Source organism: Pleuronectes platessa, chromosome 10 (assembly GCF_947347685.1).
Source record: "Pleuronectes platessa chromosome 10, fPlePla1.1, whole genome shotgun sequence".
Taxonomy (NCBI): domain Eukaryota; kingdom Metazoa; phylum Chordata; class Actinopteri; order Pleuronectiformes; family Pleuronectidae; genus Pleuronectes; species Pleuronectes platessa.
Genome location: NC_070635.1, coordinates 8,004,192 through 8,022,570, shown reverse-complemented (window position 1 = coordinate 8,022,570; position 18,379 = coordinate 8,004,192). Strand labels below are relative to the sequence as shown.

Genomic DNA, 18,379 nt, shown 5'->3' with positions numbered 1-18,379 from the left:
ACAACCCTCCGTGCCTGCTGGGCTGTGAGGACTTTATCGTGCCTACACCAACTCAACGTTTGGCGTCATCTCTGCGCTCAGACCCTCAGGCCTGGAATATGAATACATAAACCGTTTTATAGAATATTAATCGTCCTTCGCCACTGAACGAATTGCAGGCAGCTGCATTTTTCTCTGTGTCTGCCCTAGGGTTATGAAAGGAATATAAAAGTGTTAGCACCTCTGTCAACCTTAGAAACACTAGCTCAATGCGTGAGCACATTCTTATTTGCATGTTTACTCTGTCCTGGTGGGCTTCCTCGTGTCACCTCGAGCAATGTTACCCTGCGATTTAAAAGCTCTCTTTCTTTGCAAATTATTACACACACACACACACACACACACACACACACACACACACACACACACACACACACACACACACACACACACACTGATTGTGTAACCAGTGACCCGTCAAACATTATGTGAATTATGAGCCTGAGTTTATATTTAAATGAGATGTTCAACATAGGAAAATAGCTGCTCTGACAGAAGTGGATGCAGATGCAAAGACGAAAATGGAACATAATGATATTTCTTTTTGTTCCATCGACGGCATGTTGGATCAGTTGTAAATATTGATGCCGAAATTCTGAATCAGTTGAAGAAGAGATGTAATATCAAATAGATCAAAGGAAGAGAGACAGAGATACAACTATTCATGATGTTTATGATTTGCTTTTCTGTAAATTGTAAGTACATGAAGGATCACAGCTTTGCAAACCAGAAAATACACTTGCAGAGAGTTTAGATCACAATCGAATGAACGGCTCTCCATGCCACTGTCTTGAGATTTAACCAAATCTGTCGTCACGCCTGTGTAACGCTGCTGCCGGGTCTGTTTTTCCACCTGTGTGTGCATGTGTGCGTCTGCTGTAACCCAAGTCAGGGACCCATCTGTGTGTGTCCAATGAAGCCTGAACCATTACATCTCTACTGATGTGCCCCCCCCACGACAGGGGCCAGGGGCAGCGTGTCCCCTGGAGTGCACAGTCCCAGATTGTTTCATTCTCTCTCACTAAAATCAATCCAACTGATCTACTGACCAACAACCCCCCCCACCCCCCAAACAACTTCTCCTCGCTGTCTTTGTCAGATTCCAGTTTCTTCTTCCTCACTCATCTCTCCATCCAACCGTTTCATGCACCATATCCATCTCTTCTCTCATCCGCTCCCCCCCTCTGTCCTCGTCTGCCTCCCTTTGAAACCACCTTGCTTTCTCCTCGTCTTGCCCATGGTGGGGGGTAATTACACAACACAGCCACAATGACTGTGCAGAGGGGGCTGAGTAACCGTGACACACGCTCATGCACCACGGCCAAGTGCTGCCATCAATACAGGCTTCTGTGACTCCACGGGAGGGCATTGGGAAGAGAGAGAGGGGGGAGGGAAGAAGATGAAGGGAACATAAGGGATGAGGGGGCAAGAGATGGGGACGAGAGAGGGCAGTAGGTGGCCGACAAAGGTGTGGAGAGTCAATTAGTACAAAAGGAGGAGGATGAAGAAGAAAGGAGATGCCGGTTGGAGAGGGAGTGAAAGACAGAAGAGAGGGCGAGTACAGCCAGGATTAAAAGAAAGTGATCAAGTGAAAGAGAGAGTGATGTGTTTAAGACTGGGATGGACTGCCTGAGGGAAGGTGATGAGGAGAGAGAAGGAGGAGAAGGCGTCTCTCAATAAAAGCTGCAGTAAGCATTTGCAGGCCGGTGGGCCGTCTGTGAGCGGTCCTGCAGTTTCTTCCATCTTGGCGAGCTGGGCTGGGCAGACCAGTCGTCAGGACAAGATTTACTGCAGCTCCGTGGTGGGCTGCCAATGGGAATGAAATGGATAAGAATGGCCGTTCACCTCACTGCTCTGGCAGCGCGAGAGGAACCAGCAACGAGCAGAGAACTTCTTCAACCGATTCACCTAAACAGACATGGGACATTACTTTTTAATTATTTGTCTAAAAAGAATAATCAGAAACACTTTCTGATTTAAGTGGTGCACAATGTCCGTGGCATTAAAGATTAAATGGCCAAATTAAGTGGTCAGCATATTTTGTCGCACCTCATTACCCCCTTGTGAGTGAATTATTCTGCTGCTGAGCTTGCCCGTGCAAATCAATATCTGTTATTGTAATCAAATGGCAGCAGATGGTTTCTCCGTAAATGGGATTCGACTGAAACTGGAGTGCACGGCAGTGCAGCACTTAAGAGGAGTGCATCAGGGCCCCCGTCCCACAACACTAACATCATTCTGTGTGTTTGTTGGAGGGTAAGTTTACACTTAGACCCCTTATAATGGATTCTCCCGGAAGATGCCTGCTCAAAGCCTCCTGTGTTCCTCCAATCCAAAGACAATCGTCCATATTCACAGATCACAAGTCCACTTTGACTCCGCGTGCACCACTAAACAGAGGTCTGATGTCATCAACACAGGCCGGGCTGTTAAATCACAAACGCTCCGCTGACCTCGTGGTCATCTGTCACCGCTGTCAGGATGCGAGGGAGGGTGACGCAGCACTTGGCCGCGGGCGGAGATGAACAGATATTGTCCCTGATTGTAATGTGTCATAAGGCACGGGAGCAGGAAGCCTATGAAACTGAATCCTGCTTTATTGACTCAGTTGTGGGCAAAGTGACTCAGCTTTGTGTATGACTGTGCAGAAATGATCGTCCACGTGACATCATGAAATTGTTCAGCCACCGAGGAATTACCAGTCTTGTTTTTTCATTAGAGCAAAGGGAGGAAGGTGGGAAAAAATAAAACTCCTGGATCCGTCCCATTGTCGAGAGATTCTAGCCAAACTTTAATGGCTCCATATCGGCCAGTATCACGTCCTTCCAGAGGTTTAGTGGAAATCCATTCAGTATATTCTGTGTTTCCCTGCTGACAAGCAAACAAACAACCCCACGGGCAGGGGTCAGAACATAACCTCCTTGGCACCTAAAGTGCACACATTTGCTCAAAAGTAAATAATATTATTTCATAGGAAAGTGGTGTCAAGACTTTTGGACTCAATTGTGCATAATATAACCTTAATAATAACAGAGTGTGTCCCGGGGCCAGAGTACGGTTGACTTTCCATTTTGTACAAGATTTCTTTCACTGTTCAAACTTCCAGAGTTCATAATATTAAGTGTCTTGAGATTTTGTCTGTTGCTAGTTTATGCTAAATTATACTGAATAGATTCAACCACCAGCTCATCCAGGTTAATGTAGTTACCAGCAGGAAGTGGGAGACCGGCATTGCCGAGGACAGTGATTGACACTTGGATTAATAGCGGCACAGTGGGCTGAGAGCGTGCTCGTCTTTGTCTCAGCCTCAGACTGGGAAACGGTTTTGAATATAAATGCAAATCCCTGACAGCTGCTTGTTGTCTTCTGAGGGATACCGGCACCGAGTGTCACATGAATGTCATCATGTGCTGTATTTGTGATAAAAAATATGACAATGAAGATTGATGATGTGCACAGTGTGAGGTGTTCCAACTTTGAGTGTGAGCTTACCAGGAAAAAAAGCATTTTGGTTGTCACCTAAACCAGCGTCTGCCACGTCAGCTCTCTTGACAGCATGTCGGCACATTGTGGATAATTTGCTACTTCAACAGCAGAAAACGTGAGAGGAAGTCATCAGTCACTGTATTTGTTTCTCCAAGAGGCCGTGAGACTCCGCTGAGCTCCGGTTGACTTGTGCCAGCACGAGTCTGATGGGGGTCGATGGCCCGGACCACCTCTGCTGTGGCAACTGAAAAAGGGAAGTGGGCGAGAAGCAGAGGGAGACAAACAAGGAACTGTGGACAATTTATATTCAATGCATCTCTACGTCCTCCACATGTTGTTGATTTGTAATTCAAATATCTTAAAGAACAATAACTGTGTATCATGAGCTGGGGAAGTCTTTTGTTAAAGATGAAGAATGAAGATCAGGGTATGTAGAAAAAACTCACATGCAGGAAAGCAGACGAATGTCGAGACGCATTTTCCAGAAACATCAGTCTCAATCTTGGCTCACTATGAAAACTACAGCCAATGACAGAACCAAGTGGGGTCAACCACACATTTGCTACTGCTACGTCCTTGCTTGTGTGACCGTGCACTAACTCCTTCTAAGAAGCAATAACCGATCATCAACGGGTTCCCTCGGTCAGGTGGGGGCTGAGCTGAACTTGGGACGCCCTGCTGAAGTCCCCTGTGAACACCAGTTTTCCTCAGTAACTTTGAAATTGACGTCTCAATGAATGTGAGCAGATAATAGCCGGCACACGCAGAGGAAGCAAATCCTTTCGTTTCCCTCCCCAGTTCACACTGCTGCCACATTCCCACTGTGCCAGTCCATGCCCTGTCTACTTCCTGTTAAGAGAGAGCAAAAGAAATAGGGAAAGGATTAATGAAAAATGTATGATCTGACTTAAAAAAAACAAAAAATAGTGTATATCTAGAGAATATATGGATGATTAAAAAATATGTATAAATATATACTGGATAATGGAAAAACAAATGTTAATAGATTTATTCTTTTATGTTTGGTTATTCAATTTTAAAATTTCTATATTTATTTATTCTACTTTATATTTCCACATTTATTTTCTTATTCTTTTACAGGTTTCCTCTTCTGTATGGGTCCAGCTGTGAGGGGGAGGATTGAAATGGAAATGGGAAGGAGCAGATTATGCTGCTCAAACGCCTGCACTGCCTCCTGGCCGGACCACCAGCTGAGAAGAGAGATAGAGAGAGAGAGAGATAGAGAGAGAGAGAGAGAGAGAGAGAGAGAGAGAGTAACAGGGGTGGGTGGGTGGATGATGGGGGCGAGGAGGCAAACAATTTAGGAAGTAACAGCTAAAGTGAGAGGAGTGAGGTCAGTGAAGAATTAAAGAAACAACAGAACCCGGGGGGGCTGCAAGATGCTGCAAAACAACATCAAGACTATTTGAAAGTGGGTTTTTTTGCACTGACACACACACACACACACACACACACACACACACACACACACACACACGCACACAAGCTCTAATGGGCGAGACAGGACTCATGTGAATAGACTCAGGCTGATGGCCAGACCTTGAGCTGAAGCCGCTGAGATAATTAACTATGAGCAACATTATACACTGTGCTACACATAGCAGAGATACTGATAGCAGGTTGGAGTCTGAGGACACAAGGCTGCATTGTGTTGTTATGGCAGAAAGAGAAGTGTGTAGGAGAGAAATCATCACAAAGGAAAAACAGCTGTAAAACTCTATTTACCAGCTAAGAAAGGTTTTATGATGTGCCAGATGTTATGATTTATTAAAAATAAAGTATAAAAAATAAAATAAAACATTCACATCCTGAATCCTTGGTACAATCAAAATATTGAAATGAACTTTAGTTTTACACCCACTTTCCAAATGTCAGGGGGCCTGCTGGTGCATTGCTATTCATGAGATTCCTGAGTCCCGGTGCCACGGCGGAGCGGTGGGTATTGACCTCAGCTGGAGAAGCCAGATGGGAGAAAGAGGGGGAAGAGGGGCGAGAGAAAAAAATAAACTGTAATGGAATATGAAATAATGAAAATGCGACAGAGAGAAATCAGGAGAACAATTTCTCCATCAGGACCCAGAGTAGCGTGACCCTGCTGCTTTGCCGCCTGCACGTTTACGATGGGCCCGGAGGGTGGTGCGTCCTGTTAGACTAATGTCGGGCCGGCGCTCTGCCACGCCAGGACCGGCCATCAAATTAAATGCTATAGATGAATATGGGTCCCTGTGGTGTGCTTGGATTTTTATGGTACAGTGCAATTTGTGCGACTGTTGTCCGGCGGTCAAATGAGGCATTTGGTCTCAGATTCTCTTTCATCCTAAAGTCGTGAATCCAACTGGTCCCCAGTGACACATAACCAGTAGCAAAGAACACTGTAGCTAGAGCCATTTTGCAAAACTCACAATTTAGATTTCTACTGGTTAGAACACAGTAAAGCTATAAGACACTGAAGTTTCCCAGGAGACGAGGAGGCTTTGAAAGCCGCTCAGTCCTTAATAAGATTTCTGCAAAACACAACCTCACCCTCTCTGTCACACTGTTTTTGCACGCACACACATTTGCAGTGTCGAGGAGTTTCTCTCTCTCTCGCACACTTTCCCCGTCCGTCCTTCTGACGCGCATGTGCACCAGGATGACAGTGGTCTATTGATAGGGTTGAAGGATGGCGGGGTTTATCTCTCTCTCTTCAGGGAGGTAAGATGCACAAACAAAAGCCCATTGACCGGCTCAGGGTCTTCCAGGTCCAAGGACACCCGGGCTTGAAAGAATCGGCAGGATAAGGACGGATATTGAAAAACAGAAGCACAGACGTGCAGAAATAATTCAGGCAAAACAGACGAATCTGAACAACAACACAATAGTATGAAGAATGAACACAGGAGGGGGGGCAGGAGGGTAGGAGTGGGGAAGGACAACGAGGAGAGAAGAGAGAAAATAGGCTATGAGGTGTTTGAGTGAAAATAAGGACATGTTGGAATTGGTCCAGAGGGAGAGGAGAGGAGGTGTGCAGAGAAACAAGTGCAACACAAGAGCACAACAGCAGTATGAAATGAGTTCCCTCACCTCGGCAACCCTGCACCGATAACACAACTAGACACTCCCATGTGCACACGTACAAGCAGCACAGCTTGGCCCGGTGTCCTGAAGGAAAGTCTATCAAACTGCACTTGTAGGGAAACTCCAGCCGGGCCCGTACAACGAGTCTGCAGCTGCATGATCCAGCCCGCTGCCCAAAATTCAATTGAGAAACATGTCACAGAGTCACGAGATGATCACACTGAAGCGACACTAACACGAGCTGCTTGTGAGGAGCAGGTCCGGGTTCGGATCGTGTGATGTTGACAATTTGCTTTGAACAAGTCCGACAGGGAAACAAAGGAGCAGTTGCACAACGCGGCATTTGAGCCAAAGTTTAACTAAGTTAAGTGGTAACATCTCTATTCACAGCATCAGTTTAAAGCCCCACTTCAGTGTGAGACCCAGTCACTCTCTACCTCTGCCCACGAGGCCACGTTTTCACCCTGTCTGCTTGTTTGGAAGCAACAATACACAGAAACTACTGGACTTTGATATTTTCTCCAACTTCCCAGGGAATAACTCATGCATCTTGAAAATCAGAGATATTTAGGTGACTGACATCTGCGAGTGTTTTTCCATTTGGAGCGGCTTATTCCAATTTAAGGGAACTGTTGGGCCGTGGCAGAGGCTTGTTATCCTGTTTCTGTTATGTTGCAGCCTTATGTTAGAATCATTAAAATGTGTATTTATTTGAATTATCTTTTTGTTGTGACACATGTTTTTGGATAATTGACAATAAATAATTATATTATTTAATACATCGACAATGCAGAGATAATCGAGATGGGTCTGGAGATCAAATACCTGCAGTTTTCCAAAAAACTCCAAAAAGATGTGAGATGCTGATTTAATGAATTTAGCTTCAGTCCCATTAACTCTGAGAAACTCCAGAGACATCAATGGGAGTTATTGTATGACAGTAAAAATAACTTTGACAGGCTGAAGTGGAATTACAAGTCATGTGTTCACTGTTAGGATTTAAATTGAAACAGAGGAAAGAAGCTGATTGAATTAAGTGAAGAACAAAAACAAGCAGTTTGTCAGACAATTTTTAATCCGATGTAAGAAAACTGTTTTTATTATTACTCACATATTCTTTATAGTAGTTAGAGTTCTTGATTCAAACATTACTATATGATTCAGTTTCAACATGTTTCCTTTATTTCTAAAGAGATTAAAGTTTAGAATGGAATTTTCTCGGAGCATTTCTTATCACCGTACTAGTGGAGTGTAAGAAATCACAAGCATTTTGAATATCAGGTATTGGAATATTCCTCAATTAACAGAAATTGAGAAACATGTCAGAATTAACTTTCTGATGTTTAATCCCTTTTACAGATGACATCAAATCTGTCACTATTTGTTTTTGATTTAACCCTATGCAGTAATACTATTAATGTATTCATGAAAACCCCACAACCCAAGTAACGTCTGCATTAATTTGATAATAAATATTCAGATATAAATGAGGTCTCCCTTGAAATAATTGTAAATGTGTGATTCCATTATTGATGAATAAAGAGGTGCAGGAGTTTGATGGAACACAATATTTTGGCAAAAACCAACCAAGACAATGAGGAGAGATTTTGAACCCTGATATGAGGATCAGGAAATTTGAAATAGAGAATCTACGACGCTAGAGGATAAGGGTAAAGGGGAATAGTGGGAAGTGGACATGCAGGAAGAGGAGGAACACGGACCTGAAATAGAAAGGTTGGAGGAGAAAGTGAGAATTTGAGGGATTGTTTAGATTGGAGGAGGGAGTTGGAGGAGAAAGGGGTTTTGGACTGAGAGAAAACAGAGGCAGGAATGAGGGTGAGAAGTCAGTTAAGAGAAGTCTCAAAAACTGGAGCAAGTTCAGTCAAGAAATGTAACTGATTCATTATTGTTCATGTCTGAGGAACATCTCATTGCTGCACTTTGAAAGCTTTTCTCTTTTACCTCATTGGAAACTATAATAAAATCAATCTTGTAATGCTACATATTATTTTAACTGACTACATATTTTTATTATTCAGTTTGTATATTTAATTTGAAACTATTCTGTTATTTTTACCCTGAATATAAGAAAAATATCAAATCAATTCTGTCACTGCCAAGGATTTGGTTTCAAAGTTTTCCACGTCGAGAGTTTGTGTTTACAGTAAATCCAACTACATGAAACCAAGCAAAAGGCCCCGGGGGTCAGGCCGGCTCCACCACTCCTCCTTAATGAAGCATACCTGAAAGGATCCAAACCATTAGCTCATGCACACATTACACCTTGGAAATATTTCTGCAGGTTAGCACAGGTAAGAGACACAGAGCTGTGGGTGATGAGAACTCCTGGTTATTAGATGCAGAGTTCCGGAAGCTGTGTTACATGATTCGGTCACTTTCCGACACTCCGACATTTGCTTTGAGATTTCCCTTTGACCTCCCACAGACATGTAGGGCAGATAGAGGAGACAGTGAGGGAGATAAAGAAATGATGAAGCACAGAACTACAAACACGGACACTTCCTCCTATCTCTGGGTGTCAGTGTCAGCTGGCTCCACAGCCATTGGTTGTCACAGTGCTGTCTGGCTGTCTCTCTCTGTCAGTTTTTTTTGTTCTGTGCTGAAGGAAGTGCCCGGGCTGCAGCATCAAAGTCTGAGTGACTTGAAGACTCTGATCTGGACGTGCACACAGGCAGGGGCACAACGCACACACGCACGCACGCACACACACACACACACACACACACACACACACACACACACAGTGCAATCCAGTCAGTTGGGCTGGCTTTGTAGACAGCATCTGTTCCGCGACCCATCATCTTGCCTTTGCACCCCACCCTCTGTGACAGGTGGAAGGGATTCACACTCGCCAAGGAGGGAGACGCACACACAAACTTCACAGAGACCCAGAAGTCTGTGACACATGGTTAGTGTTTGGCCTGCACACACACACACACACACACACACACACAGATATATATCCACCTGCTGTGGGGCAGTGCCCTGTGGTGCCAGGCAGGCTGAGCGGCGTGTTGCATGTTTACACCACCTGCTCTAAGGCCAAACACACAATGAAGGATAAGAGCTGACGGCTCACAGACGAGCAACCACACACACACACACACACCAGGCAGATGTATATACAAAAAACCTAACACTCTCCAGGAGGTCAATCAGGTCAAACTTTTTCTCTCTTCTATAAACAGAAAAACCACTGAACCCGTCCATCAATCAGCTTTTACACACGCGCTGGGACGGATTGTTTTGTAAACCAGACGTGTTGTAACAGTGGAGCGTTGTGTCCCTGCACACTTCTGTTACGCAGAGGGAAGCGACTGTGACCTAGATTATAACAACACCGCCCTTTTGGCCTTGGTCTAATTTCTAAAAACACCCTTACAGACACAGGGCTGACTTCAGCCTCACAGCATCAACACAGACCTACAACACAATACATAGACATGGACAGGACTCGAGATCCTCTCTCACACTGGACATGCATGAATGTATGAGAAAAGCATTGTGTTGTTCAACACTGGGAGATTGTTGCTATTTTGGCTGAGCCAGCCGGGTGTTCAATGGGAAGCTCCACTGACTCAAAACATGGCAGAGGTGGGGGGGTGCTGGGGAAAACCGTGAGGCAGGCCCATGTCGGCTCTGGGGAGGAAAACACGCCACAGGACATGAAGCTGGGGGTTGACAGTGTGTGTGTGTGTGTGTGTGTAGCCCACCTGATAGTGGGTCTATTTTGGAGAGACTAGTTCAGCGGAGACATGTCTTAGTTATCTGCAGCCTCCAGCCCCGAGGAGGTGAGAGGGCTGCATCAATTCTCAGTGCGATCAAACCGAGCTGCGAAAGAATGTAACACACACACACACACACAAAGACAAACCATGTGCATTTATGTGGGAAATCTTCCACAGTAATAATTGTTATAGTGAAACCTCCTAATATTTGCACTGAATTCGACTTGGAGCTTAAATAGCTGTGGAAACGACCTTTTCTCCAATAGCGGCTGCACAAGGCGCTCACAGGCTACATGTGGGAGCATGCACGTACATGCAGGCAAATTCAAATAAGTGAGGAAACCACGACACAACCTCCTCTGGTGGATTCCGCACATTTCTGCCTAACTCTCAAGGACATGTTTATCCTTCTCTCTCTCCCCCAAATTACAGGGCGAGAAAAAGAAGAGGGATCATGAAGGGGGGAGAGAGGGTGGGCGGGAGAGAGGGATGGGCCAGGGGAGGGAGGGTTCAGGTGTTCAGGAACAGCTGTCTCCAAATGAGAAAAAAAAAAAAGAGGAGTGGGTGGATGGAGGAGAGAGATGGAGGGGATGAGTGAGAGAAAAACGAGTGGGTGTATAAAGAGACTAGAGATTAATATTTCCTGAGAGACGTGCAGAATAATTGTTAATGATGATTGACAGTATAAAAAAGGCAGATGTGCAGTGTGTACTGTGCACACACAGATACGAGTGACACACTAACAGAGCAGGCTTCACTGTCCAGGGATCTAGGACACATGATATCTGGCGAACACACAACAGAGTGTAAGCGCTCACACACACACACACACATATTCTCTCTGGGCTGTGTACAGCAGCTCAGCTCCGATAGCAAACAATGCCTTCTGGTTGTTGATCTGCAAATCTGGACATGAATTGAGTTAACAATATAAAAGCAATCTGTATTCTCTCGGAGGGAACATGAGACACATGAACACTGTTGCTGCACAAGCCGCCTTTCTCATTTGGTTGTTTTTATAGTTCTCTTGCCTCAAGGCTCGCTGAGAAAGCCCAAGAATAAAATAATAAAAAGCCGACACATGAAGCTCCACTGGCCCAAAGTGAAGATGACAATTAAAATAGATTGGATATTTTACAGCCAGTTGGACCGGCGCATTACTTTTCTGTGGAAAAGATCCTGCAGCCTTTTCATTGAACACATTTTAGGGACAGTTGTGCATAATTAATAAAGTTAAGTTTATCCATTTTATATAATAGAAAATTAACTCAACGCTTCTTAAATTACACATGGAAATCAGCCCTTATAAAAGAAAGCGTATATTTACAACACATGGCTTTTAAATCATTCTTCAGGCTGGTGACAGACTATAAATTACTACTTTAAATATCTGTGACGGCACCTCGGAGACCATCAGCCCCCGAAGTGCACATATGGCCATGATATATATTCTAGAGGCTTTGGCACCCTCTGCAGGATTTCAGGAGCACAGCCAAATTAAAAAGTCAAGACGTCATTGATTGAACCTCGAGCTTTACAATGTCTAACTGCACCTCTACAGGGGAATTTCATATTTTCTCCACTGACTCAAACTGAAAAACAAAAAAGACTCAATTCATACCATTTCTTAGACTGTGGCCCAGTCACACACACAGCACTTTAGCAGAGTCCATCTCAGCTTGAGAGTGAGGCCAGTTCTAAATCAACCACATATTCAATGACCAAAGACAGTTCTGGGGCCAGTTTCACAAACAGCCTTGTTAACATGGCAGTGATGAGTTAAGCAGTGCGTACCTTCATTTCAAATCAACTCGAGCCTGTTTTTGGCCGGTTGGATCTCTAGATGGCACTGTGGCCATTAACCAATCCACTAAATAATGACATCATTCCTCACCAAACTGAACTAACAGCGATTCCTGTTTGAAGTTTAATCATCAGCTTCTGTTAATTTGACTGTTGTTATGGCATCAAGAATCAATCAGATACATGAGCACATTGGCGAGAAACCAGAGTGATATGGAAGCACAAAATGGAGCAGACAGTCAGGAGCTTCTGGACTCTGATGAAACCGCTCCCACGAAGCCTCTTCCAGCTGTGTGTTGAAGCTGCACCCCGATGAGAGCGGTCGCTCATTACAGGATGAGGATCTAAAACCTTCATGGTCATTCGCTGCCCTTTAAGACCAAATGACATTTATACCGAAGGACACAGATCAGCTTGGGATAATTTAATGGTGCAGATTAATTGAACAGAGACATTGTGCATCGGGTAAATTCAGCCCATCTTTTCCATTTATCTTCAACAAACTGTTTGCAGAATCTGATCAAGACCTGCATGACACTAAAAGAGTGAGGGGAGCTGCAGGGTTCTGAGGAGACCTCGTCTCAGATTGATCTCGGTTCATTCAGTTAAAAAACAAAGACAGAAACACAGAATTCGACTTTCTCCAAAAAAAGATTTATTGAGCTGAAACAATTTTTGCAGCTGTCTTGCTTGCAGTTGAAACCTGGAAAAAAAAAGAAGAAAACACAACATTAGGCAAATTCAGAAGATGAAAAAGCCATCACAAACTACACACAAGGGGGAACATGCATCCTGCCAGTTGTGTGCAGCAGACAGGCGGGCCGGGCCCAGATCTGCTCATCTGCATTCTGCTCATTAGCATGGGTAAACAAGGAGAAAACTGCTGCCATACGGCAAAACTTGCCAAGCATGAAATTCCCTCCTCATGCTTTCCCCCTTTACCCTTGGATTAAAACATACGCTGCTGCCTCGCTCCCGATTTTTGACATGGAAAGACAGACTTTTCTGTTAGCGTAGCGCAAGCTAATAATTCTACTAGTCTGCCATAAAGGATACGCAACTCACTTTCCTGGCAGAGAAAGGGGTTTGCCCGAGGACATGTGCTTTGCGTGTCGACGTGACACCAGGGCCGTGTTCCCCCCCGACAGACAAGGTGTCACATCAAAGCAAAGGGATGATATTTGTGTGATCAGATATGCTTAAGGCACAACCCCGTCTATGTCTGTATGTCACCCAAAATGGCAGCTCATCATTCAGTTGTTGAAACCAACCTTTGCCTGACCAGCATGAGGCTGCATGTCATTTATTAGATTTTAAAGCACCAGGATGCTCTCTCTCCCCTTCCACTATTTTATTCCTTAGCAAAACAGAGGTGGAGGGAGATCTGGTTGGATTCAGTCCACAAGCAGCGATGTTGTTTATGGAGGACAGATAACAGCACAACAGAGAACTCAGTTGTGTTTATGAAATGTTTCATATTAATCAAGGACATGGTCACTACACAGACAAGGGTAAATCTCTAATATAGACCACCGTGAAGGCTTCTTCTCTAACTGAGTCACAGATAAACCGACTACAAGCAGTGCGTTTATAAAACTTTAACGTTCATCACGAGATGACACATCTTGCAGCAAACCCCAAACATCAGACACTTATCACTACATGATTTACATAATTGTAAGGATTCATGACATTTTTCCTAAATGATTCTGGTTCTGCTGTTAAACTAAATTGCGGTTTAAGGACAGGCAGACATAATCTAGAAACTAGATATTGACAAGCACAGCATGTCAGGTTGTTAATTCTATGCAAACATGGCCAAAAATACCAGTATCACTCATTAGTGATCTTGTGTAGCAGCAATAGCGATTTGTCTTTTTAAATACAATATTGTGAATGACATAGTATTGTAAAAACATCTTTCGCAGAGGCATAAAATCTGACCCACGCACAGTCTTCCGTCAAAGCCATAGTTAGTTGGATTCTTCCATACACAGGGTATGAAGTACACCATATTATAAAGGTCAGATACATTATGGTAAAAACGAGTACAAACTAATATGGTGACAAAATAATTTTCATGTTTGGTTTACCAAGACACGTGCAATAGGAGTATTGGTTATGATACCATGAAAAAGTATGCTGATAATAAATAAAATCTAATTATTCAAACTATGATATCACTTGTGTATCAACATTAGGAAAGACCGATTAGTTTCTCACCTGGCCGGCAATTCTATCCAGGTCTCGGGTTCCCTGGGAGGTTAGTCTGCGACCACTGAGAAAAATAGAACAAACAATTAAAATAGGTAAATACAAAACATATCAACCACGAGTCAAAAATCCATTCACAAAAAGCTCAATACTTCCATCATTTCCTCTTTACACCACATTGACTACAGTATTAGTCACAGGATGATCAATTCTCCATCAAACATGCTGGCCAAAAAGCATCGACCACAAACCAATTCAGAAGGAAATGTAATTTCCCTGCCAACTTGTACTGAATAAAACTAACTTATTACATTTTTGTTACAGACTCACTGCATTATTATTGCGGAGTAAAATACAACCTCAAGTTTTTAGAGGTTTCATAGTTATCGGGCATTGATGGGTATGTTTCTCATGCTTCTACATAGATGAAATGCAGGAGAGGAAAAGAGCTATGGCTGAGTGTTGCATGAAAGAGTGAGAGTGTGTGTGAAGTACAAATCTCTCACGTACAGGCCAACTACAACATCATGCCAGCTTTGTCTGCATGTACTACGATACATATCCTAAAAGGCTTCAGTTAAAAATACACAAACTTCTTCAAAGTGAACTTGAGTTTTGAGAACATACTGAATAAAACAGGCCCTAAATTCAATTAAAGAGTTCCAACTGTAAAGACCCAGACTATGCGTACCCGTTGGGATCCTTCTCGACCATCTTGAGCAGCTCCAGGGCCTGCAGCACCTTGCGAGCCACGTTCTTAGATCCTACACTGTAGTGGGAAGGACACACACCGTTCCTCTTGCGACCTCCATAGATCTTGGTCATGGAGCCAACACCAGCCCCTCCACGGAGGTACAGATGGCGGACTGTGGATGCTGAAAGGGAAGAGGAAATGGTGTCAGATTCACTCGGTGCTTATCCTCGGGCCTTGCTCTCAACATCAAATGCAAATGATTGGACGTGTGGGTTTGTGGTTTCAGTCTAACATCAATACAATTAGTGCTGTTTAATATTTCATGAGCAAAGCACTTAGGCAAGACTAAATAAGTTGTAAATCATCATTAAGCATTTGTTCTAATCTTGCGTCCACACATTTAAATTGTAGGACCTAAGAAACCATTCACACCTTAACGAGGGGTTGATTACAGTCCCTTGTACTCCATTATATCCGTGAAGTATCAAGTCTCAGTGACAGACTTTAGCACATATAGTAAAAACTGAAACATACATGACTAGATATCAGAACAGGATTTTGGTTTTCCATTGAGACCATCACAGCATTTATAACAGTATCCACTACAATGTGACATTCTTGAAACATCTCAACACTATAATAAATAGAGCGAGTCCTTCAGAGGGACAGCAGCTACAATACCATGTGGTTGATACAACCAGGTATTGTAAAAAAGAGACTATAAACACTGTCACAAGAATTAAGAAAATGAAATAATCATCCAAATCATGCCTTCTATTTCTAGTTAATTTACATTTAAATATTTATGACATACAATAGTTCATTCTGTGGTGGTTCAATCCCTGAGCACAAGATAATGTTTAAATCCATCAGCATCCATTTGTCTCTTCAATCCCAGTGAACATTAGTGAAATATATTGTCTTTACATCATCATACTTTGAATTGTAACCCAGGTAACATTCTGACACATTGCACTGACAGATTCTGGCCAAAACACTGCTGAACTTTGTTAAAACAAAAAGATACGGGCAGTTAAGAACACGAGTGAACCTGAACACTCAGACTTACCGGTTCTGATGTAGAACCAGTTCTCATCACTGGGAGCCAGCTCCTTGTGCTTGCCCAGCTTGACGAGGTCCACCCAGTCAGGCACCTTCAGCTTTCCTGACCTGGGGTAGGAGAGGAGTCAGGATGATGTAAACCACAACTAGCTTCTATAGGGATATTTGGTGTGAAGACGCCATTTACATCAGTATCATACGATGTAGAGGCACAGCATCCACAAATAAACGTTTTAGGATTAACAAATCAGTGGGCGGATTATTCATAGTTATACCAGAGTTTAAACCAAATACTCACTTCTTCAGGAAAGCCGCCAGGGCTCGGACAAACTCCTGCTGGTTGACGTCTTTCACTGTGATCCCCGGCATCTGAACAAGAAAACACAACAGTTACTTTCCACACTTCCTCTGAGACACATGAGGAATAGCATAAGATGGAACATGTCCGCACAAGTGTTTAATATATATATTAATATACTTCAGCACGGAGCAGTGTCCGGTAGAAAAACGTGATCTAGATGAAGTCAAGTGTTGCTTCTATGGATATTCAACGTGTGAGTGTCTGAATCGCTCCGGTTTGCTACAGATGATTTACAATTACTCTGAGATGTACAAACTCAGAATATGAACCACACAGACACATTAATCTCAGATATAAGTGTGGACACTCGACTGCACGCTTTCACCCGGCACTAGCTAAGCCATCAACTAGCAGCTAAATGCTAACTATGATAGCTGTCTTTAGATAACCCTTTATAGTCGTGAAACGGCACCATTAAGTCAATTCCTGGCTATGACAGAAACAGACAATGTAAAAACTAACGTCCGCTGCTTCTGAATGCTTAGTTTATTCTTGAATTTCGGCAACAAACGCAAAGCTACATCGCGAGTTAGCCACAAGCTAGCAGGCCTCAAAGCGGCAGCATGGGGGCAGCCATCACTGAGAGCGACCGTAGAAGCGCAGCACTCGAGCAAAACCTCGTCAAATATCTACTAAACGCTTCTGATGTCCCCACAACAGCTCGACGGGTTTATGCAGCTACACTTTACATCCCACCTGACCGCGTTTCGGGGCGAAATGGTGGAGTTTGGACGTATTTTAAGGTGAAAGGACGGGAAAGGAATAACAGCGCTTTACCTTGAGTGCGGACAGCGAAGGGAAGAGGCTGCGACGGGGTTTCCAGCCCCTGTTTAACTGGACAGTTCTCGTTTAGTCACGCGAGACTTGGGCGTAGTTTTTTTCAAAACTACTGCTACTACTAATAATAACAATAATAATACTGATAATGATGATTATTATTATCTTCATTATCATTATTATTATAAAATTAATTTATATAGCACTTTTCTTATAAATGTTACAAAACAGTAAAAAGATAGAACTTCTTACAGAACATGATGAGAAAAGAAATAAATTGGATTAGTTTAAATAAGAATCAATATCAATCCTTTGCCTACAGACGTTTTAAGGGTGTATAAGACGTTATGGAGAAGTGGAGTGAATTCCATTACACAGGGACCCTGATAGCAAAGACCCATCTTTTTGTCACCTTCAAAGTGAGCAGTACAATTTTAAAATACAGCAAAAAATAAAGTGGCAGGAAGCCGGTGAATATGCACAACATTTTTTTTTGTATCTGAACTTATTTTTCTGCTGTTGTTAAATGTCTTTGGACTATAAAATGAGACTAAGAAGCAATTCTGTCAATCTCTGGGTGGGTATTATCTTGGTAAATCCCACTCGGCTTGGCTCTGTACGACCCTGCCTGGAGCATGGAGCTTGGCCCTTTGGCAGACAGTGAGGAAATGATTTGTAGACACAATGATATGCTTGAGTGATTTATTTTATTTTTATGTTTTTGAAATACAGGCATATTTTTTCCAGCTACATAACAGTGAGTCCTACACTTCAATGGATCTATTTTACATGTAAAACAAAAGTAGCGCACAGCATCAGTTCTCAGTACATTTTCAGGAGTAGCACCACCCTGTGTGTTGTGTTCTCATTAGAGCTCATATTTCTGGAGAGTATCATGTACTATTGAGTGAACTGCCTAAGATCACAGGACCTCTATGGATAATTTAAGTATACGACTAAAGGCGAGGGTATAGATTCCCTCTGTGCACATTTTTCAGTGATATAGTTCAATATGTTCTAGTTATTATATAAAATGAGTGTATATTTTATCCCATGGCACAATTCTCTCCAGATAAGACTGTAAATGTCTCTGATAGCTCTATTCATCTTTATTAC

General features: G+C 43.1%; 1 protein-coding gene across 1 annotated transcript; it reads right to left on the bottom strand.

The window, feature by feature from the left end:
• Positions 1-12,787: 12,787 nt before the first annotated feature.
• Positions 12,788-17,311, bottom strand: rps19 (ribosomal protein S19). Its single transcript, XM_053433088.1, has 6 exons — positions 17,264-17,311; positions 16,424-16,494; positions 16,133-16,233; positions 15,061-15,244; positions 14,379-14,433; positions 12,788-12,858 (listed from the first exon to the last, which is right to left on the bottom strand). Exons 2-6 carry the CDS (start codon positions 16,492-16,494, stop codon positions 12,811-12,813), a joined length of 459 nt encoding a protein of 152 aa, XP_053289063.1. The 5' UTR covers positions 17,264-17,311; the 3' UTR covers positions 12,788-12,810.
• Between the last annotated feature and the right edge of the window lie 1,068 nt (positions 17,312-18,379).

Excerpts from the sequence above, each read along its gene's own strand:
- rps19 (XM_053433088.1), bottom strand. The coding sequence starts at position 16,494 with ATGCCGGGGATCACAGTGAAAGACGTCAACCAGCAGGAGTTTGTCCGA. Across the intron at positions 16,234-16,423 it reads CTGGCGGCTTTCCTGAAGAA|GTCAGGAAAGCTGAAGGTGC; the intron begins GTGAGTATTTGG and ends CTCCTACCCCAG. Across the intron at positions 15,245-16,132 it reads CTGGTTCTACATCAGAACCG|CATCCACAGTCCGCCATCTG; the intron begins GTAAGTCTGAGT and ends CTTCCCTTTCAG.